This window comes from Mytilus edulis, chromosome 2, assembly GCF_963676685.1.
Source record: "Mytilus edulis chromosome 2, xbMytEdul2.2, whole genome shotgun sequence".
Taxonomy (NCBI): Eukaryota; Metazoa; Mollusca; class Bivalvia; order Mytilida; family Mytilidae; genus Mytilus; species Mytilus edulis.
In genome coordinates this window covers 15741066-15765248 of record NC_092345.1, presented here as the reverse complement: position 1 = coordinate 15765248, position 24183 = coordinate 15741066, and the positions used below count along the sequence as shown (strand labels likewise).

Here is a 24183-nt window from a genome sequence, read left to right as displayed (position 1 = left end):
TATATTACACACTATTATTTTTTAGCATGTTACAAGGCCTGGTAGATTTTGATGGCTATTATCTGGAAAGTGATCCCTGCCTTGTTTGTAATAATCCTGAGGTTCCGTACACAGTAAGTTTTCATTTGTTAGAAGAAAAATGTATATATTACAGTCGATTCCACTTAATTGCATACCGCTTAATAGCATAATTCGGTTAATTGCATACTTTTCTCCTGCACGAAACCATTTCCCATTCACCTAATGTTAAATTGTCCGGTTATATGCATAGCCTTACAAGTGGCATTTCGGTTTATTGCATAGAAAATAATCGCCAGCTAGATATGCTCTGTTAAAACTGACGAGATTTTTGACCGGAAACGGCAATTTGGTAAGTATATTTTACTTGAATGCATCATAATTTTCATTATTATTTCACATTTACTTGTGTGTTATTCAAATAAAGTTTTAAAACAGTATCTTTCGTGTTTATATGATTATAAAAAAGTCCTCGATGTGTACACAGGTAAAGTTTCCCATATTCTATTTTAAGCCTCGAGGTCATAAAAATGTCAATCAGCTGATTGTTGTAAAAACACAACCATTCTATGATCTTCTATCTCAAAAGGTGTTAATTATTGATTGGATTTCAAACATTGTTCATAGATTCCATTTTGGGTGAATTTTTAAACATTAACGCCTGCTAGTTATCGATCATTATCCAATGTGTAATCTCGTAATTCAGCTTGGGTGATCTACATTTATGTTAAATATTACAGGGCTTTTATATATGGTTGAAGAATTTTATACATTAATCTTTTCTTTTTAATATTTTTTAAAAGAAAATTAACTTCTGATTATTATATATTTCTCACTTTCATCACTCGTGTCCAGCAAATAACCCGTGCATGGCCCCATCACCTGTGAACTGCTTTGCATAAACGAAACTAGCGGTGTTAAAGTAACAGTGTCACATCACTGTGTAATCGGTAAATACTGAATATCAAAGGCAGTTCATTGCACAATTATTGTTTACAATGATTATAAACTGTGTAGTATTGTTAAACAGTTTATTTTAAACAAGGTGTAACAATGTAATTTGTACATCTGGGTCATAGAAACAAATCTATTTTTAGAACAATTTTATTTTCGTATCTCAGGTAAAGGAAAAATCGGTACATAAATAAACTTAACAAAATGTGTTTATAATCTTTATTGAAAGAATACACAATGAAATAAAATGTATGACACTAGACAAATAACTTTTATTAGAATAAATAAGCATTCAATATGTTGTAAGTGGACTATGGACGTTCATCTTCCTTCTTTGTTGATCTGCACTATCGATGTTATTTGACTCCGTAATTTGGCATTTCGGATATAAGCATACTCCGCTTTATTGCATAATTTCGTCTGACAAATAGGCTATGCAAATAACCGGAATGTACTGTACATGTAAAATAAAGGGTATAATCAATGTCTAAAAAAAGATTGCAGAAACTTGGTGCTATCAAATTCAATAGATATTTATGATGTGATGAAAATAAGTGATGTTTTGCATTTTTTCTCTCCTGTAAGTAATAAACATAGATGATGGGTTATACAGTAATCATATGAACAAAAGTTTAAGATTTGATACTAATATCATATCTGTCATTTAATCATAAAAACATAAATGTGAAAAATAAAAGCAAAATTATGATTACAGTGAGGAAAGTTTGGAATGTTTATGATTCCAAGCAAAATATTAACACAAAAATAAACTTGGTCATGTTTGAAAGAAAAATAATTGATGTTGAATTTAAGCTGCAGGTTTAATTATTCAAACTTATTTTATTGTTTAAGGCAATTTAAAAAAGTTTGACACAGGTTTTTCATCTTAGAAAGTTGTTCTAGGTACAAAAGTTCATGTTAACCAAATCTTACACACAGACAATTATATTTTCATGTTTTCAAGAACTGTTTCACAATATATAAATATATGATAATTTTAATTTATTTTTCATTGATTCTTACAGAGCCTAAAGTTGTCTGCTATAAAAGTAGATTCAAAGTTCACCACTACCACACAGATTATAAAACTAGTAGGAAGTCACAACATTTCTAAGATAAGCTTGAGGATCAGTGACTTGAAGAGAACTAAAATGGTAGGTTTTTACTCAACTACTGATGAATCATTTATTTTCGTAGGTATACATTTTTGTAGATTATGGAAAAATTGTATTTCAATGGATATTTTGTTGTTTTTATTACAAATGACTGCATACAACCCTACAGAAAATTTGTGCTTTGTTGATCATTTAAATTCATGGCACATCTACACCAACAAAACCCACCAAAATTGGTATCACAAAATTATATTGTATCCTCAGTATTTTTAACATTTATAGATCTAATTATTGTTTTGATAATCATTAATTGTATTTTTAAAAATATGCACATGTTAGTACAATTGTAGATATGTTAAACACATGTTAGTACAATTGTAGATATGTTAAGCACATGTTAGTACAATTGTAGATATGTTAAGCACATGTTAGTACAATTGTAGATATGTTAAGTACATTTGCACTTACTGGCCAGTTTATATGGTCTTAGTCGATAACATTTGCACCATTGCATATTTAAAGGCGAACCTGTTCATGACTTTGTTTGTGAATTTAGTTAGATGCATAAATAAAGATGTAAAGATTTACCAAATGTTCTATACCATATAACAATGAATATTGATACATAATCAGCACACGAAAATGTCAATTCATTGAGGATGGAAATACATATGTGTTTTTACCTTGAAATAAATATTTATATTATTTATCATCTGGGAAAAAGTAATAATTTAGAGAACGGTATAAAAAGTTAACAGTAGGGTGAAACCAGAAAGTATAAAAGGTCATGTAAAGGAAACACTTCATATATCCATGATCATTTGTTATGCGAGTTTAAATCTGCTTTTCTATCAATTTTATTTTTGAGAAAGGCATAGTTTTTGAATTTTTTTGGTTGTATAATTAACAATGTATGTTTAATTGTAGGTTAGAGTGATCAACTTTCACTACAACAACAGGACTGTACAAGCTGTGGTAGAACTTAAAAACAAGTAAGAATAGGAAACAACTTTCTCGGTGTCTCTTTGGGGAAAAACTGTTTCTTTTATTTTATACCAGAATGTTTGACATGAGTTAATAAGTTGATTAAAACAAAGCTTTAATATTGATATTCATTGCTTTTTCTCAACATTTACGGCATGTATCCTGAGATTAGGTCAAGAAAATTTTTGTTTGAAAATTTACAAAGATCAGACCTAATTATCAATCTGTGTCAGTTATTTCAATTTCATTTACAAGTTAAAAAATCTTGATTGCAATTCTTTTCCAGTAATAAAACAACTGACACTCCTTATTGCATAATAATCCATATGGCCCTATTTTAAAAATGTCCCTTTGGAAATCAAATAAATTTTTATAGTTCTATAAAAATGACAAAAAAATGCGTGTAAAAATTTCTTGATCCTTTGGGGTGGCATATCTTTTTGTTGGTTTCGTATCTTTAAAAGAGCACATTTAAAATGTGATTCAGCCTGTCTGTAGGGTGTAAAATTGAAGTTATACTTATGTCACACCCCTATTTATTCACTTTGGACTTATAATAGTTCTATAAGATACTCAATATTCAAGGAATGCTTGGATTTGCCAAAAGAAGATATAACATATTATTATTATTATTATAAATGGCACTTTTTAGTTCTTAACTAAATAAATAGTGATTTAAAAAAAAAAAATTTTATCTTCAGACCTGGAATATGGCATAAAGCTAAAACAGTAGTTCTGACTTCAGGACAGACAGATGTAAAGGTAAGGAAAATTTTCTGCAACTTTTTGAAGATCTTTATTTTGCTTCTGTAGTAAACAAAAACCAATTAAATTCAACAGTATTGAAGTCAGAAATAAATATTTCAAGGATTGACTTGAATTTGAGTTTATTCCAACTAATTAGAATACAGTAAAAACACAACATTTTTATTTACCGGTACCTTTGTTTCCAATCAATCTGGGATAAGTCTGAATAAAAAACTATCAGTTATAAAAAAAATATTATTAGATAGGTAGTTTTCAGATTGTTTGAGACAAATAAAATTTTGTTATATATTTTTCTTTTAAAAAAGGAATTTGAGTTGTAGAACCATGGGTAAAGTAGTAACTAAATTTGTATTTATCAGGTTGAATTCCCTATTCCAATTGTTGCCTGTAACTTGATGATAGAGTATGCTGATTTCTATGACAACCTCCAGGCCACAGCAGAGACTTTACAATGTCCCAGGTGTAGTGCATCTGTTCCTGCTTCTCCTGGTGTGTGTGGTAATTGTGGAGAAAACGTGTTTCAATGCCACAAATGCAGGTTGGTACATTTTATTTTGACAGCTTTCTATGAAGTAAAGATCCCAAATATTGAAAATACGTTTATTTCAGAGCATTAAAATTTTGGATAAATTTTAACAAAAGGTATTTACTTTAACTGTTTATTGCGAAAGGCATTCAAACCATTCCTTAGAATCAGTTTTAGTTTACCTGTCCATTTTTAGCTCACCTGGCCTAAAAGGCCATGTGAGCTTTTCTCATCACTTGGCGTCCGTCGTCGTCGTCGTCGTCGTCGTCTGTCGTCGTTAACAATTTTTCAAACATCTTCTCCTCTGAAACTACTGAATGGATTTGAATGAAACTTAACATGATTGTTCCTTAGTATATCCTGCACAAAATGTGCGCTTCGATTTTTGATCCGTCAAAAAACATGGCCGCCGTTACTTAAAATAGAACATAGGGGTCAAATGCAGTTTTTGGCTTATATCTCAAAAACGAAAGCATTTAGAGCAAATCTGACATGGGGTAAAAATGTTCATTAGGTCAAGATCTATCAGCCCTGAAATTTTCAGATGAATCAAACAAACCATTGTTGGGTTGCTGCCACTTAATTGGTAATTTTAAGGAAATTTTGCAGTTTTTGGTCATTATCTTGAATATTATTATAGATAAAGATAAACTGTAAACAGCAAAAAAGATCAGCAAAGTAAGATCTACAAATAAGTTAATATGACCAAAATTGTCAATTGACCCCTTAAGGGGTTATTGTCCTTTAATGACAATTTTTCACAATTTGTTCATCATATTTGCTAACTTTAAAAAATCTTCTCCTCTGAAACTACTGAATGGATTTGGTTAAAACTTAGCATGATTGTTCCTTAGATTATCCTGCACAAAGTGTGTGCTTTGATTTTTGATCCGTCAAAAAACATGGCCGCCGTTACTTAAAATAGAACATAGGGGTCAAATGCAGTTTTTGGCTTATATCTCAAAAACGAAAGCATTTAGAGCAAATCTGACATGGAGTAAAAATGTTCATTAGGTCAAGATCTATCAGCCCTGAAATTTTCAGATGAATCAAACAAACCATTGTTGGGTTGCTGCCACTTAATTGGTAATTTTAAGGAAATTTTGCAGTTTTTGGTCATTATCTTGAATATTATTATAGATAAAGATAAACTGTAAACAGCAAAAAAGATCAGCAAAGTAAGATCTACAAATAAGTTAATATGACCAAAATTGTCAATTGACCCCTCAAGGGGTTATTGTCCTTTAATGACAATTTTTCACAATTTGTTCATCATATTTGCTAACTTTAAAAAATCTTCTCCTCTTAAACTACTGAATGGATTTGGTTAAAACTTAGCATGGTTGTTCCTTAGATTATCCTGCACAAAGTGTGTGCTTTGATTTTTGATCCGTCAAAAAACATGGCCGCCGTTACTTAAAATAGAACATAGGGGTCAAATGCAGTTTTTGGCTTATATCTCAAAAACGAAAGCATTAAGAGCAAATCTGACTGGAGTAAAAATGTTCATTAGGTCAATATCTATCAGCCCTGAAATTTTCAGATGAATCAAACATCCAATTGTTGGGTTGCTGCCACTTAATTGGTAATTTTAAGGAAATTTTGCAGTTTTTGGTCATTATCTTGAATATTATTATAGATAAAGATAAACTGTAAACAGCAAATATGATCAGCAAAGTAAGATCTACAAATAAGTCAATTTGACCAAAATTGTCAATTGACCTCTTTAGGAGTTATTGCCCTTTAAAGACTTTTTTCACAATTTGTTCATCATGTTGACTTACTTTAAAAAATCTTCTGTTATGAAACTGCTGTATCAATTTCAGCCAAACTTAGGCTAAATGAGTTTCAGAGTATCTAGTATAAATTTTATATTTCATTTCCTTGTATGTCAAGAAACATAGCTCCTATGGCTAAAATAGAACATAGGAGAAAATGATTTTTTTTTGCTTTTGAAGAAAATAGGACGATTCAAAGAACATTTAAATAAATTGGAAAGCCAAAATAATCATTGATGAGAGATTAAACCAAAAAAATTCAGGTGAGCGATTCAGGCTCTTGAGAGCCTCTTGTTTTAAATGTACTTTATGGATTTTAATCACTGGGAACTTTAAATTTCTCCTTGAAACAACAACATTGATGTATTTTGCTGTACAAAAAAACACTCCTGTTGATGAACCACAAGAACTGCACTACTAGTGATGTAACACAAGTACTGCACTACTAGTGATGTAACACAAGTACCAATATGGAATAATGACACATATTGTAAGAGCAAGAGATAATGATTACACAAAATTATGTTATTTTAAAAAAACAAAACCAACTATGTCTATTTTATTTATAGAGCCATTAACTATGACGAGAAGGATCCTTTCCTGTGTAATGCCTGTGGTTTCTGTAAATATGCTAAGTTTGATTACACCCTGACTGCCAGACAATGTTGTGCTGTCGATCCTATCGAAAATGAAGAGGATAGAAAGAAGGTATATATGAAAATAAGAAGATGTAGTATAATTGCCAATGAGACAACTTTCCACCAGAGAGCAAATGATGTAGAAGGTTAGCAACTACTGTGGATTCATTTATTTTCATGTGTATCAATTTTTATGGATTGCTGAAAACTTGCATATTCGTTGATATTTGATTTGATGGCTTTTCCAATCTCTTTTTACCAAGCCTATTGAAAATATACTATAGGTTGAACATTTGAAATTGTGGTTCACTGATACTCACGAAACCCATGAAAATTGGTATCCAATGAATAATAATGAATTCACAGTATACACCATACAGCTGTCAACAATAAGCAAAACACATGATGAATAGCAAGCTTCTAAGTGGCCAAAAATAACAAATGTAAAATAATTCAATATACAAAACTAATGGCTGAATTTATGTTCCAAGACAATAATAAAAAATCAAATATGATATACAGCAACTTAACCCTTTCACCGATTGCTGCCCAGACAGAAGCTACTCTGAGACGATGGCTTCCCTGGCTACTATTACTCAAGTGGGAGATCTTCGTAATAAATGTCAATAAAAACTTGTTTGTAGTTATTTGTGTATTTATTTCATTCACTAACACCATGTTCACAGTTTTGTTCATGTTTTGATAATTTTTTCTTCAAAAAATTTTCAAATTTTCAAATTTTCAGCATTTTTTAGGTGAAATTCTCAAAATTCTGCACTTTGACCCCAAATCGTAATTTTTTAACCCAAAACGGCAAAATTTTGAAATTTTTTATGAGGCTGTACAAATTCCTCACACTGAACGATGTCCATTCCAAGTGTTTTGTACATAAAACGACATTTTATGTGAAAAAAGTATACTAATTTGGCTTCAATTCTTCCATATTCTTTCAAAAAAAATGTTCCCTCATTTCAAATTCTCGTAAATTCCGTAAATTTCCTCCGATTTTGACACGATTTTCAACAAACCGAAGCGCCATGTTTACACTTTCATCCGGGTATTCATCAAAGAAAGATAACTCATGTTTGCACTGTTTTAAGCGGGAAATATAAAAGAGGTATTCCGATCCCGGTAAAACGGGACTCATCGTCAGCTGTCTGAAGCGTGAATCCCGGTAAACCGGGACTCATCGGCGAAAGGGTTAAGAACAACCAATAGATAACAAATGTAAACATGAAAGATTTATCACTCTCAAAAATAATGTTATACAATTTTATTACAGGCAATTACCACTATTAACACACTGCTAGAAAAAGCTGACAGAATCTACAAACAGCTCCAACAACACAGACCTGTACTGGAAAAACTTCTTATCCAAGTCACAGAACATGGGTCAGAAAGATTGGTCAGTTTTATTTCTTTTTTCAAGGATACAAAATTATTATAATTTTTCAATTTACAGCAGAATGCATTGAGTGGTTAGCTTGCTTGTTACCTGAATCGTGCAGTCATTGTTAGATTAGGTATACTACCCTCCTTTCGGAGTAGTCTAATTCTACAGACGGATAGATTGGTTATCTGTTGGACAAGTCTACTCTTAAAGGAGGGTAGTTTACCTAACTTAATAATGACTTGTGGGTTCATCTTATAAGCAAGCTAACCAAAGATATTACTTTTACCTACACACTCGATGCATTCTGCTGTAATTGTATTTTGAAAGTAATGTTGAATGGGTACTCTGGGAAAGTAGAAAGCAAATATAGATTCTTACACACAAGATACACTGCAATGTTGAATGGGAATTCTGAGAAAGTACCAAGCAAATATAGCTTTTACACACAAGCTACACTAAATTTCATATGAGTTTGAGATGGACAGAATTTTAAGCCAAAAAAGGGTTAATATTTGTTGCTCCTTGATAAACAATTGTAGTAAACTACTTATCGAGAAAAATGTAGACATACCTATATGTAGTAATTTATATTTCATAAGAATACTTTTCATTGTTTGGATAGCTAAGCAAGTATGCAATTAAGAACTTTTTGAAAAGGAATCATTGGTAATTCAAATAAACTTCCATCTAATTTCAGGATGATGCTCTACCACAGTCAGGTGGTGGCTCAGCTAATGTACCATCTAGCAATGTAAACAAAGCTATACAGTCCCTGGCACTCAAGTATTGCAGTGAATGTAAATCTTCATTTGATGAACTCAGCAAAATCATACAGGTAACTTTCATAATAAATACTTAGTGTTATACTGTCAAATCTGTAAAGGTCTTCCTCTGGGTCAGAAAAAAACTGACCGGATCAGAGAGATAACCAATTCACCTCTTGGTATACATCACTTGTACATGATTTCTGTCCAAGCCCATTCATACCATTAATAAAAAAAGTTGTTATTCTTGATTTCTGTTTTTGTCAGTGTTTTAATTAAACTATAATTGTTTCATAAATATTGTGGCCAAAATGCTTTCAACTTTCTTTCATGTAATTAGTGCCACAGCAGTCTTCACGATAAACTGTTAAATCTACAGGCCCGGAGCACAATTTTTGAAAATTTTTAGTTAGATTCTGTTGGCCTGTAGATATGATTTTTACAGGCCCGAGAGCAATTTAACAAGCCTAGGCTGCCAGGGCCGCCACTCAGTGTGAAGACTGCCACAGTGATGAGATCTTAATGTAAAATTCTCACATCAAGAAATGCCAAGATACGTAGTTTTAAAATACAGCATTCACTGAAAGATTTTTCTACAAAAATCCTTTATTTACCTGAAATTTAAACTTTTTGCAGAAAGTACTCGCCAGTCGTAAAGAATTAGTAGAGTATGATTGTCAACAGAGAGAGGCTGTGTCTGCTGCATCCCAGGTGTCACCTGTCACCAGTCCAAGGGATGATCCTATCATCAAGGCCAAACATGTGGCTCCCTGTAAACCCAAAATGGGAAAAGACAGGTTTGTAAAAATACGATACTTTTTTCATAGGCTGCATGTGTTGAGTAATTTGTTAAACACTTTTTTTTATAGGCTGCATGTGTTGAGTAATTTGTAAAACACTTTTTTTCATAGGCTGCATGTGTTGAGTAATTTGTTAAACACTTTTTTTCCTAGGCTGCATGTGTTGAGTAATTTGTTTAACACTTGTAAAACCCAAGAATGTAGCAGTCTTTTTGTAGCTACTTTTTTTTCAAAGAAATTTATATCGACTTTTTTAAATGAAAATCGTAATGATTTTTTTCAACCTTTTTTAATGCAAACTTAAGGCAAAATATTTTTTCTGATAGGAATAGATAAGTAAAATAGGGGAATAGAAACTATTCATTAATAAATGAAGCGACGTAATACTATTTTAGATTGATTCTTTTTAGTACATTAATGTAAACAATAACAAAGTCTTGTCATTTTCAGTGTGAAGGCCAGTAACTGTTATGGCTGTGCCAGCTCAGCTGTGGAACATTGTATTACACTTCTTAGAGCTCTTGTTACCAATACAAATCTCAGACAGATTCTCTGTGGACAGGTGAGGAGGGTTCTTCTCATATTTTGTAACAGCTACTATGAATTCATAAATTATTGCGATGTTTTTATTATTGAGAAAAAATGCAACAGGGTTATAATTGCAATAATTTAAACTCGCAAATATGAAATTTTTATATGAGTTAACCGAGATTTTTTTCAATATCGCAAAAATTAAAATCACATTTTAGTCTAAAATTACTAAATTGTAAAAATAAATGCTGGCAATAATTTCAAATTTACAGTATAGTTGAGATTTTTTAAGGGCTAACTGTATTGTTGTTAAGTTATTTACTTGTTCAGTTTATTCAAAACTATTGTCAAATAATTATTTGTATTGTCAATGAGGAAATTATACACTATGCATGTATACAACTAAAACTGGTATATTTATTTGAATACTACAAATTTTATTTCTATGTGGACTTTTGTTCAGAAACCTTACCTCTATGTTAATGTTATTCATATTTCCAAGTCAATCTCCATAGAATATAACCAGACTTGCACAGACTGGATTTCTAGAGTTTCCCATAGCTGAACAGGAACACATGTTGATTCAAGATTTTCAACGAGAAGGGGTCCCTCTACTTGTTAAAAAGATTTGAATTTAACATAATTTGTAAGGGGAAGGGGTGTCTGGTCTACCTGCTCTCCCCTAAATCTGCCTCTGAGAAACATATGTGTCACATGATTTGTTAGAAGACTCGCTTTAATTTTATCTTCTAATATCATCTGTCTCATATCCCTGCATAGCCAATGCTATATATTTACCACTCAATATGTTTAAAACAAACAACAATCCATTAATCAAGGCTTTATATGATTACAGGGTATGATAAAAGAACTGATTGACTATAACTTACGTCATGGATCATTACAAGTGAGGACAGAAGTACGATCATTACTGTGTCTCCTAACCAAAGATAATAGACGAGGAACTGAAGAGATGAACAACCTGATAATGACCAGGATAGGCTCGGCTCTCAAGGGATACTTGTCTAACCCAGATCTGGTAAGTGGGAATATAGAATCCCTTGTCTAACCCAGATCTGGTAAGTGGGAATATAGATTTAAAGATGAGGAAAATAAAAACTCTTGTCAGTCTCTATGTACTTTTATCCGATAACTGGGTCAATATTCACAACTGTTTCTCCTTAGGCGGTAATGGTAATGTTTTCTTATGTTGCTCTGTCAATATCATTAACTTGGATATGTATGATGGCTTGTTTGGAAGCTGAGACATTTTCACATATGTGGTTAAATTTTCAGGGTACGAAGGGAGATTACTTTTTGAGGCGCATTAGGGATATTGACCCAACGGTCTATTCAATCATGTGTCTGTTTACTGTACCATATGGCTGTTTACACTTGAGCTCTTGTCTTTTATTTGAAGTTAGTTGGGTTTGTTTTTTGTGATAGTTTTTAGCAGGATCAATAAAAAATGAGAAAAGGAGTCACTGAAAATAGATAAATATTAAGTTTACAAATGAGCTCTCTATTTGAATGACTTTTGAATTTTAGGGATCGTCAGTAAGACATGAGATACTACTACTAGCAACCTCTCTACAACAAGATGACAGCTGTTGGGAACAAAGGATCAGATGTGGTACGTATTATTAACCATGCTGAGAGGGAAAAGTTTTTCACAATTTTCGATTTTCGAACTTCAGATATAACTTTTTTGTTTAATGCTTATGAATTGCCTTGATGGCTTCTGGTAGTTTCATAGCCTATGGTTATGGCTTCAATCCCAGGTCGACCTTAATATTGGTACTTTCTGATCTTTCACTAAGGAAACCCTTTGTGTCAAAAGACTGTGTCCATGTTGGATGAAATGTCTTCTGCTGTGCTTATCCATTGGGCTTTACCCCTTTACATTTTTTCCATAAAATTACTTATTCAAAGATATGATAAACATTTTCTTTTCCAAGTCAAAGTTCTGTGCCTGCTAAAAAGGTATTAAATATTTCCAAACTTCTCATAATACAGAAATCAACCTTTGGAATTGGAAGATTTATATGAATATATTGTCAATCTTTCTCTTGCAATTGGCTGAATTTTCAATTGATTTGGCCCATTGCATTGGTATTGTCATAGGGCAAAGCCTCTTGGATAATCTTAGAAAGCAAATTTTCTCTAGCAGTGTCAGAATTTTTTTTATCTGTTGATAAGTTTGAAGAAATTGATTAGAAATGATGAGGAGCTTAGCCCATTTGTAATGTAAAAGGGCAAAGACTCTTAAATACGGGCAGTAATAATCAGTTCAAATTTAGGTCAGAGAATTTAGGAAATTAGGTCAATCCTGAATCTTATTTACTGTGTATAATATTTTGTCAGTGATGAGATTGTTCCTGATGGGTATGCAGATGAAGAACCCAGTAATTACAGACTGTGTCACCCTCCCCTGTCTCAGGATACTACAGCATCTGATGAAATCTGATAATAAAAAGGTATGTTTTGGAATCAAGAAGGCAGAACATTTTTGAGTGCATGAATCTTTGGTAAAAATCCTCTGAATTATGCTACAATATCGTGTGACAATTATAATATGCAATATACAAAAAAAAAAGCTGATACATAGCAAAAAAGAATAGGCATTGAAGTTGTATTTTGCTTTGAATGTGTTTCTGTACGGTGTGAAAACAGGAGGCAGTTCTTTGACCTATAATGATTTACTTTTATTAATTGTGACTGGGATGGAGAATTGTCTCATTGGCACATACCACATCTTCTTATATCTATTGTATGGTATATTCTATATTTAGGAGAAAATGGCTACAGAAGCAGAACTGTTGAGACATCTCTCTGCTGATTTACATGTCAATAGTAAACATTGGCTGACAGGAGATCCGAAACATTCCTTCCAAAACTGGAGGAAAATACTTCCCAAAAGAGGTAAGATCTTAAACATTCATTCCAAAACTGGAGGAATAATCATGAATCCACAGTATATATTTATATATTGTGAATTATTTCTTGGAACTTTAAAATATGTCTCAGAAAAGTCATGAACAAAATATTGAATTAGAAAATGACATTTATGTCTGAATGAAGATATTAAACTTTCAGTAAAATAAATTACCAAATTATAAAAAAATACCAAAAAAGATGACTCTATCCATCTTCTACTGTTTTCATGAAGAAATATTGAACTTAAAGAATTGAATATTTGACGTTTGTAAAGGAGCAAATAATGTGGAAAGCTTGATTCAATGTTGCTGGATTACCCTAGGAGTAATGGTCAATTATATTTATTCTCGTTCAGTGACTCCAGAGAAACTTGAGGGCGAAAAGTCTGAGGCAAAGCCAGACCAGGAAGATTCTAAAAAAGTTGCCAGAGCTCTTTATCTAACTGAGAAATATGTTGATAAATGGAGACAGAAAATGAGTAAGACACCAGCTGTACATCTGAAGCTGACACAAACAACATGGCTACAACAAGCCATGTTCTCTCAGTCGTCTCGTTCTGCTAGACAGACTGCCTGTAACATTATTGAGTCTATTGCTCAGATCCCCAGCAGAAAGAAGGAGATTGTTGATATGCTAACTAAGTAAGTTTATATTTGTGGTGTTGGAATGCAATGATTTTTTAACTGTTATTTTTTTTCTCACAAAATTGGAGATTGTATAATATGATCGTTTCAGCAATAAATATGAATTATATGAAATTGTAAATAATACATAAGAATAACAAGAATCACTCAAGTGTTATACAGTACAACCTATCAAAACTATGAAAACATAAAGTTCAAATAGCCAGACTTGGTACAAGCAAAAATATAGAGGGGTTAAACCTCGCTCTGTCTTTCTAGATCATATACATTGCAAAAGTGATATATACAAAAATACCATGTACAGTATATCTACCAATAATATAACCACTAACTTGAACATTGTTTTGGAAAGCACAGTCAAATTTTGACCACTACTCCATGAAGCTAGCTTATTATATATATATATATATATATATATATATATATATATATATATAGTGACATTCCAAACAGGTTTCAAGACATCTCATTAGATTACTTAGAAAATTTGCAGTGTTATAGAAAGGTCTAGTTAGAAAGCAATTCAATCACAATTTTATTTTAACATACGTTAAGTAAATAAACTTTTTTTTTACATTCCAAAATAAAACCAATATAAGAATTTAATAACATTTTTATTTGTTTCACCAGGTGTCTGGATGGTATTGGTAAAAGTGGTGAGAGTAGTTCGGAATTCTTGGCTTTGTACAAAAAGTTAATACAACCAGCCCACTGGAAATATTACCTGGCTATCAAAGGTGTCATGTTACACCTGGGCGACCTTATTACAAAGGTAAGGTATTAAATAACATCACTATCTTGAAGCTGGTAAGTTACATGTGGATATAATAACTCAGATGTTTAGGAAATATATTCTGGAGTCAGAGTTATCCTTTTCACTTTGATGACCTTATTATACCTTGAAAGTGGAAATGTAACAGGTTACAGTTTTTTTTAAAGGTAGATTACATGAACTTTAAACTTAGCACTCATGGTCATGTCCATTATGGCTTTAAAAACATATGCTAAATTAGGGTGTTTCCCATGTTTTCACAGTATCTCAACAAGGAAATGTATCAAGTTGATGTTTTTATCTAAGGTAAATTTACATGAAATTGTGGTCACATCATATTGAAACTTAGTGCAGATGTTCATTATGATTTAATCTTTTTAAATTGTGCTAAATTAGGGTTTTATCCCAGATTTAATTCTTCACTGAACATGGATTCAGTGTTCAACTGATACATTGTCCTTTTCTATATTTTTTAAGGATTAAATTTGTTTTTACCCATATCAGTGATTAAAAACAAAATTTCTGTATATTATACCCCCGCTTTAAAAAAGGGGGGTATACTGTTTTACCTCTGTCTGTCCGTCCGTCCATCAGTCTGTCCGTCAGTCAGTCCGTCCCATGAAACTTTCGTCACATTTTTCTCAGGAACTACACATCCACCCTTTCTGTAATTTGGTATCAACATTTATATATGTCAGCCATACCGTGTGAAGTGTTTTCAGATTCATCACTTGACAACTTCCTGTTTACCGAACACTTGTCTGATTTTACACATGATAGCCAAGTTGAAAATATTCGTCACATTTTTCTCAGGAACTACAATACAAGGATTTCTGAAATTTGGTTTCAGGATTTATATAAGTCAGCTATACCGTGTGATGCGTTTTCAGATTCATCACTCGACAACTTCCTGTTTACCGAACACTTGTATGATTATACCCGCTTTAAAAAAGGGGGGGTATACTGTTTTACCTCTGTCTGTCCGTCAGTCCGTCCCATGAAACTTTCGTCACATTTTTCTCAGGAACTACACATCCACCCTTTCTGTAATTTGGTATCAACATTTATATATGTCAGCCATACCGTGTGAAGCGTTTTCAGATTCATCACTTGACAACTTCCTGTTTACCGAACACTTGTCTGATTTTACACATGATAGCCAAGTTGAAAATTTTCGTCACATTTTTCTCAGGAACTACAATACAAGGATTTCTGAAATTTGTTTTCAGGATTTATATAAGTCAGCTATACCGTGTGATGCGTTTTCAGATTCATCACTCGACTACTTCCTGTTTACCGAACACTTGTATGATTTTACACATGATAGCCAAGTTGAAAATTTTCGTCACATTTTTCTCAGGAACTACAATACAAGGATTTCTGAAATTTGGTTTCAGGATTTATATAAGTCAGCTATACCGTGTGATGCGTTTTCAGATTCATCACTCGACTACTTCCTGTTTACCGAACACTTGTATGATTTTACACATGATAGCCAAGTTGAAAATTTTCGTCACATTTTTCTCAGGAACTACAATACAAGGATTTCTGAAATTTGGTTTCAGGATTTATATAAGTCAGCTATACCGTGTGATGCGTTTTCAGATTCATCACTCGACAACTTCCTGTTTACCGAACACTTGTATGATTTTACACATGATAGCCATGTTGAAAATTTTCGTCACATTTTTCTCAGGAACTACAATACAAGGATTTCTGAAATTTGGTTTCAGGATTTATATAAGTCAGCTATACCGTGTGATGCGTTTTCAGATTCATCACTCGACTACTTCCTGTTTACCGAACACTTGTATGATTTTACACATGATAACCAAGTTAAAAATTTTCGTCACATTTTTCTCAGGAACTACAATACAAGGATTTCTGAAATTTGGTTTCAGGATTTATATAAGTCAGCTATACCGTGTGATGCGTTTTCAGATTCATCACTCGACAACTTCCTGTTTACCGAACACTTGCATATTTTTACACTATTAATATTATCCACTTGCGGCGGGGGTATCATCAGTGAGCAGTAGCTCGCAGTTTCACTTGTTTTTTATGACATAACACTGATTGCCATGTGTTTCAGGAAGTAGAGTTATTACAACATTTAGAAGAAACAACCCTAAGCTCCGACCTAGCACAAGGATTTGCTCTCAAGTCTCTTACTGGTGAGTTGCTTAATAACATTAAAAAGTTTATTCTTAGAGTAACCAAGAACTGTTATTCCCTTATTTTTGTTTGGCACCAATTTCATGGATTGTTTTTGTTAATACTTGATTCATGGTTTTACCTTGTTCTACATTTTAGCCTTTAGGAAATTTGTATTTTATTGAACACTTAAGCAATTAACAAATAATTAGAGATATTTAGAGCCATTATTGGAATGAAATTTGAACCTTGCTAATATTATTTTATCTATACAGTAAACAAAGCAAAATATTTAAATATGAGAAAAGACTTTGTAAAAGAATGGGTAATGGTTTGCTGACATCACAAATGAGATTTGTAAGAAGTGTATTAGTCACATATTGGGAGTTACTAAATATTAGTTGTTTATTTGTATTTCAGAGTTATTAGCTCAGATTGTAGAACAAGATGTCCTTAAACAGCACTACAAGAACAAACTGGTGGGATATGTTCTGAATGGCTACCTGTCGCTAAGGAAACTAGTGGTACAAAGAACTAAACTAATTGATGATACACAGGATAAACTGTTAGAGTTACTGGAGGAACTCACAAGTGGTTAGTATATCCTATATTTTACAGTGTAACCTGTGTTATCAGACACACTGGAGGACCTGAAAAGCAGGTTGTTGGAATACTCAGGGGTGTAGGATAAGGCAGGTTACACTGTATATAAAACAGTAATGGGGTCTAAGAAGTCCAAAATCCTGTATCACTGGCCAGTTAACACTGAAATTGTGGGATTTAATGCCACACATGTCAGGGTCGTTTGACTCCAATCTTAATTGACTAGGATCATCAGTTTTACTGCCAAAGGTCGTTCTCTCTGTGCTTAATGGCCTCTTCTACCATTAACAAATGACCACCACAAAAAAAGCCAATAGTGCCGAAAGTTGCGTTAAACAACAAACAGTCAATCAATCAATTAATTTATAATGGAAAAACATATACTATTCTATACTTTATTATACCCCACAACAGTTTGTAATTGCAACTCCTCTGAAACCTCACTACAGAATTTCATGAAACCTTTTATGCAGATGTGCATATAGGCAGGTAATTATGATTCAATTTTATTTTATTTGTCCAGTGACAATGAGGGGACGTGGGGTATGTGAGTGTTTCTAAGTTTCTTTAATTTTAAAATATTTTTAACCAACCAATTTAATACAGGTAAAATTTGAAATGAATACTTGATATAGGCATTGTTAGAGTGATGATGCCATAATTTTGATAAAGCTCTGTCATTAAATAATACTGTTAAATGTGTGTGTCTGACTGTTGTCATTATATTAAACAGGTACAGAGTCAGAGACTAAGGAGTTTATGCAGGTCTGTGTAAAGACAGTGAAGAAATATCCTTGTGATGATTACAGATCTCCAGTCTTCATCTTTGAGAGGCTCTGTAGTATTATTTTCCCTGTAAGTTAAAAGATATAACAGATTAGAACCAACTGTTTAAATATCAATGTTCTTTATTTTAGGGACGACATCAAAAGATCAATGTAAGATAAAAAAAACTTAATTCAAATAGTTTGGGGGTGGGGGGTTGAACTGCTGCAAGATGTGGTTATCTGACATTGATTTTTACATATATCTATATGGGTCAATCAATTTTTCCCAAATTAAGTTAAGAGGGGGGGGGTTTATCCTTCATTGAACTTTTGATGTCGTCCCTTACCTGTACAACAAGTTCTATGAACAACATAATGAATTATGATTTTCAGTTTCAAAAATCATACTTTTTACTTGGCATTTAATATAACCAGTTACCAAGATCAGTTAGGAATTTGATTGATGCAAATGCAGTTTTAATAGCATTTCAAAAGAAAACAGTGAATAGATGCAATATTTGCCCTCATCAATTGTTCTATTTACAGGTAGCAACTACTTGATAACATAATTTATATCCCTATTCTAAAGTTATTCTCATAAATTGTTTAGAAATAAAAAATGTAAATATGCAAATGTCTATAACAACTGCACAATGTTGTCAATGTGAATGTCAGCTGTGGAATTGGTATCAAAATCTATTCAATCAAAATGGACATCTTTTAGATTTAGAATTTGGTATTCCAACTTGTGAATTGAACAATAGTCTTTCTTTTGATTTATTCTAATTTTCTTTCAGGAGGAAAACGATGTAGAAGAATTTCTTCTTATACTTGAGAAGGACCCACAACAAGAAGACTTCCTGCAGGGAAGGATGCTGGGTAATCCATACAGCTGTAATGAGCCAGGTCTGGGGCCTCTTATGAGAGATGTCAAGAACAAAATTTGTCAAGGTATGTTCTTGAAAAAGTCTGAGTTTATAAGTTTAGCTTTATTTTGTTGAAAGGTGCATGTATATTTCAGTGTAGAAGATAAAGCTTTGAAAAGAGGAAATATACATGTATGATTTTATTACACAAATGCTGTATTAATAATGTTAGAAGGAGAAAATTCAAATTCAAAGAAGGTTGTAATGAATTTATTACTGTATTGTAATGCCGACATTCCCCCCTTTTTATAGTAAACCTATGTCTGTATAGTTTCTCGAAATTATTGAGGATAAAACAATAGATGTTAGTGAGATGTCTAATGTTACAAGTAGTGTAAAACTTGTCATTGTTATTTTGGCTGTTTTCATGATACGACAGATTTGTATATGTTAGTTTGTTAAGAATTTTTAGTTCACGTACTGATTCCGTATTTTCGCGGTAGTTACCTTATTATACAATAAACTCAAATAAAACTGTTCTAATGATCTACTAATAAATTTAAAGTCGAGACCCATCTTTATTGATGAAGATCAATCGTTGTTTACAAACAGTATCAACATTACGGGAGTTTCCCTAATATGATCCATGGTTGCCGATTGGTAAACAATATGTAACAAGCTCTGTCATTGGTCAGTCGAAAGTATAAATACCAAAACAACAACAGAAACGACGGAGTGTTTGGTTGACAAGAATGGGTAGTGACAAACTTAAATAAAAGCTGGAATATGTCTGAGAAATACAGACAAGCATTGAACGTTGCCTTTGTTTTAGTTTAAGGTTGTCGGTGCTGGTGCTAAGGCTTGTCGGTGACGGTGCTTAGGGTGCCGGTGACGGTGCTAAGGGTGCCAAATTGGGAGCAAATCCTTGGTGCAAATATTTATTGGTGCAAACTTTAGGTGCCAAATTGGGAGCAAATCCTTGGTGCAAATATTTATTGGTGCAAACTTTAGGTGCCAAATGGGAGCAAATCCTTGGTGCAAATATTTATTGGTGCAATTGATGGTTTAGGTGTAATTCCTGGGTGTAAATATATTGCTTGGAGCAAATAATGTTTTAGGTGAAAATCCTTGGTGTAAATATTGCTTGGTGCAAATAAATATATAGTTTTGTGCAACTTGTTTTGTTAGGTGAAATTCCTAGGTGACGAACTTTAAGAAAGTCAAGTATTTAATATTTATTACGGAAGCTTTATGGTAGGAACGATTTTGTGATTACCTATAAAGAATTGTTGATTGTTGATTGTATTTATTATGTCTTAAGGAATTGAGACTTATTATAAACTGTGGATTAGTGAATCTGGTTGATTCACTTTAATGTGATCGAGTTTAGCGCTACACATTGGTAGTTTAATAATATTTAGATAGTGACAGAGTAAAGTCTCTGTTTAGGTTAGTTATAGATAAGACCAACCATACTAGGAACCGGACTAGGCCAGGAACAGAGCTGTACCACTACCAGTCCAGCATTTTTATAAATAATAATAAAGCATCTAAACTGTTCTATTTCATGTATTTTATTTCACGAATATTTAGTAAATATACAGTAATAACAAAACAAATATAAAATCAATATCGGTAGAGTGTTTTGGTCGACGGTAAACCAACTAGACGTCGACCCTAATATTTTATCCTAATATACATACACACAATAAAAAGATCCCTTTACTTTATGTTCATTGTGTTCTCTGGTGTCCGACTCTAGCACCCGAGAGGCAGTGTTACAGTATTCCCCATTTCCATTCTTTATTTCATTAATTACAGATTGTGAACTGGTTGCTCTCCTTGAAGATGATAATGGAATGGAGGTAAGTTACCAGATATTTCCACACCCCTCCCACACCTTAAATATAGTATTGTTACTTGAATTAAGCCAGATGATTTATTACTTAAAGCTGTTTTAGATCGTAAATTCAGCAATCAGAAAATTAGTACAAATATGAATGATTTTGATGTTACATTAATTCAATGTTTTATACTGTATTACTTTTAAATTTACACAAAAAAAGAAAAAAATATTTTTAAACTAATTAATTTGACAGGCTATAAAAGTAAATTGTTCTCAATCCTTTGCTATAAAATTTAATTTATTGTTTGAAATTATAAATTTACAAATGATTTCATGAACATTTATTTACAGTTGTTGGTGAACAAGAAAATTATCAGCCTTGACCTACCTGTGAAAGAGGTGTATAAGAAAGTCTGGGCTCCAGAACATGGAGAGGTAAAACTATACAAAAAATTGCACCTGATACTTTTAACATATTTGATTATCACTGGAGGCTTGTCTTATCTTCAAATTTCATGCAAATAAATAAAGAATGTAAACAGAATGTGTTAAAGAGACAGCAACTAGACCAAAGAGCAGAAAACTGCCAAGGCCACCAATGGGTCTTCAATACAGCAATGAAATCTCAATCCCAAAGGCATGTTTCAGCTACCACAATGAATTTTTTTATAATCTCTTATCAACTCAATCTCTAAGATTCGACAGCAAAGTAGTCCTTTTTTTTGTGATTTTTGAGCAATTCCTTTAAAAGATGTAAACAAGTCGGTTTTGAACTGTTTGAATAAAGGGAAACTTTTAATATAATAATTCATCATAAGAAAAATTTTGTAATTTTTTTTTTAAAGTTGTCCTATGACAATTTCAATTTCTCATGTATAGAAATGGCTTTATATTATTTTTATAGGGTGAACCAATGCCTGTAATCTACAGAATGAGAGGCCTACTAGGGGATGCTACAGAGGACATGGTTAACTCCCTTGATTCTAAAACGGGTAAGTTCATTGCAATAGCATGTATTTGATAATACTAGAAATTCAGAAATTATTGCGATGTTTTTACCATTGTGAAAAATGCAACAGAGTTATAATTGCAATTATTTGAAAATTTGAAAATTATTTTATATGAATTTTTAAAAATAGGATTTTTTTTTCAGTATCGCAAAGATTAGAATTGCATTTTAGTCTTAAATTGACAAAATCGCAATAATAAATGTCACACAATAGTTTCTTAACAGTAATTGATAATAGTAAAGAAGTTTGTACCATATCTGAACACATAGTCACTGAAAAAAAAACAGAAGTACAAAGTTCTTTAAAGGATCTTGGTAATTTAAAATAAATTTTTCAAACTTACAAAAGAGAGTACAAAAGGGATATTCCAACTCATTTATTAAAAACAAACATACAATGCCATGGCAAAATAACTAAAACAAATAAAAAAATCAGCAGCATGCAAAACATAACATAGAAAACTAAAGACTGTGCAAAGCAAACCCCACCAATAAGAGGTGGTGATCTCATCTTCTCTGGATTGGTGAGCAGATCCTGCTCCACATGTGACATCCTTGTTGTTAGTGTGCATATGTAGAACTTATATGTATCTGACTTCTCATTTCATAGTTATATTGTTAAAAAAACATTAATAGTTTATAGTGGTTGAAAAATTGATTGTGTTATGTAATAGTTCTATTAATTTGCATTAAAAAAGCAAATCTAAAAAATAAAACCTTATCAATTTTACAGAGGAAGATGTTGACAAAGAGGAGGTTTACAAGATGGGTAGTGTCTTAAATGAAGGTGATGGCCTCAGAGTTATGCTGGAGAGGTATATAACATACTGATATTAGACTTGACTGTTTCAGAGACTAAGTTATATATAAAACTGTTACATTCTGTTTTCTGTTTTCAGAGAAAAAACAGCTATTTTGAGGATACTTAATTTCAGGGTTCTTCATTTGCTCAAAGTATCTTACTTTTTACATAAAAAAAACCTCATGAAAACATTTAACCAACACAAATAAGTGAGAAGTATTGCAATCTCTGTATGTTGCTGTGATTGGGAATTTTACCTTGCAATTTTCAAACCAAAAACCCTAAAAAATGACAGAAATTTAAAATACAAATACAAAGTAAATTGATAATAAAATTTCAAAGAGTCTACCGTATCAATACACCTTATCGCTAATCCCGGCTGACCCGGCCGCTTGAACTTTTGACGCATACAACAATCACTTTTTCATTGTGGCGTCAGCTATTTTGTTTTATGACGTCATAGTTTTACGGGAACCTGTGTGAAATCCAGTAATGGTGGACAATTAGCGATAAGGTGTATTTTTTTGCTAAACTGATATTTAAAATCAAATTTTAGTTTCAATTGGTAAAATTATGTTGATAATCGTTTTAATTATTGATAATTTGTGATTTTTTTCAGACTTGCTTCCATCAAAGATCTTGTTCTTGGTAAACAATTGATGACTGTTCTGTTGAAGTTGTTCAGTTATGCTGTCAATGTTAAAGCCAATAGACTAGAGCTGCTAAGACCTGAGATGAATACACTGACTGTTATGCTTGGTGCACTCAACTTGGTAAGATATCTTTAAAAGTTGATCGCTTGAAAAACATTGAAAACAATTATTTGAAAATTTATGTAAAAATAAAAAATGAAATTATTTTCTTCTTCCAGTTTGTTTCAAAATTATGAATGTTAGGTTGGCAACATAGTGATAATTTCAAGATGAACTAAAATAACAAAGAGTAAAAAAAACATTTCCATGTGTTATGGGAATTATAAGAGCTGTGCAAAGGGATATTGGTTAAGGGAAATGTGAGAAAAAACTATATTTCATCAGGTACACATAGTAAATTATATATTTGTTCCTTCGTGATCTGCTTTTATAGCTCCTATTATCAAAAAAATATTAACTTTAGAAAGCATACTTAAGGAGGCTCGAGGGTATAAAAATTTCAGAAAAAATTAAACATTTGTTTTTCACTACAAATTTTATTTATTACCTTTTGTAGTTGTTACTTTATCATATGGTACAAAAATAATTCAAAACAATCAATTCGTGTTGGCCCCAGATGACATTTAAAATGTGTACATCATTGAAAAAGTTCTAAATTATCTCCCTTTGGTGGAAAAATGCCCTTTTTTGGCTTTAAAATTGAAATATCTTTTTGAACTCATCGGTGACATATATTTTTTAATATAATTTCCATATAAGATGTACTTAAACTAAATTATTGTAAAATTTGAGCGATTTCTGTAATAAATTTCTTTTTTTATTTCGATATTACCTATATTTCTCCTATTATTTCAACCACCT

At 32.1% G+C, this 24183-nt stretch overlaps 1 protein-coding gene across 1 annotated transcript in view; it reads left to right on the top strand.

Moving 5' to 3' along the window:
• The window catches only part of LOC139511565 (E3 ubiquitin-protein ligase UBR4-like), a 111341-nt gene that overhangs the window by 65943 nt on the left and 21215 nt on the right, over positions 1–24183 (top strand). The window contains exons 78-102 of the mRNA XM_071298403.1: positions 26–113; positions 1998–2126; positions 3015–3079; positions 3773–3833; positions 4199–4377; positions 6713–6851; positions 8064–8186; positions 8872–9009; positions 9575–9735; positions 10189–10300; positions 11126–11308; positions 11818–11902; positions 12634–12746; positions 13062–13191; positions 13562–13847; positions 14481–14622; positions 16715–16796; positions 17197–17370; positions 18113–18234; positions 18944–19097; positions 20834–20877; positions 21210–21293; positions 21763–21850; positions 22601–22682; positions 23289–23442. Coding sequence (XP_071154504.1) covers positions 26–113; positions 1998–2126; positions 3015–3079; positions 3773–3833; positions 4199–4377; positions 6713–6851; positions 8064–8186; positions 8872–9009; positions 9575–9735; positions 10189–10300; positions 11126–11308; positions 11818–11902; positions 12634–12746; positions 13062–13191; positions 13562–13847; positions 14481–14622; positions 16715–16796; positions 17197–17370; positions 18113–18234; positions 18944–19097; positions 20834–20877; positions 21210–21293; positions 21763–21850; positions 22601–22682; positions 23289–23442 — 3118 coding nt within the window. The remainder of the gene's footprint in view (positions 1–25; positions 114–1997; positions 2127–3014; positions 3080–3772; positions 3834–4198; positions 4378–6712; positions 6852–8063; positions 8187–8871; positions 9010–9574; positions 9736–10188; positions 10301–11125; positions 11309–11817; positions 11903–12633; positions 12747–13061; positions 13192–13561; positions 13848–14480; positions 14623–16714; positions 16797–17196; positions 17371–18112; positions 18235–18943; positions 19098–20833; positions 20878–21209; positions 21294–21762; positions 21851–22600; positions 22683–23288; positions 23443–24183) is intronic.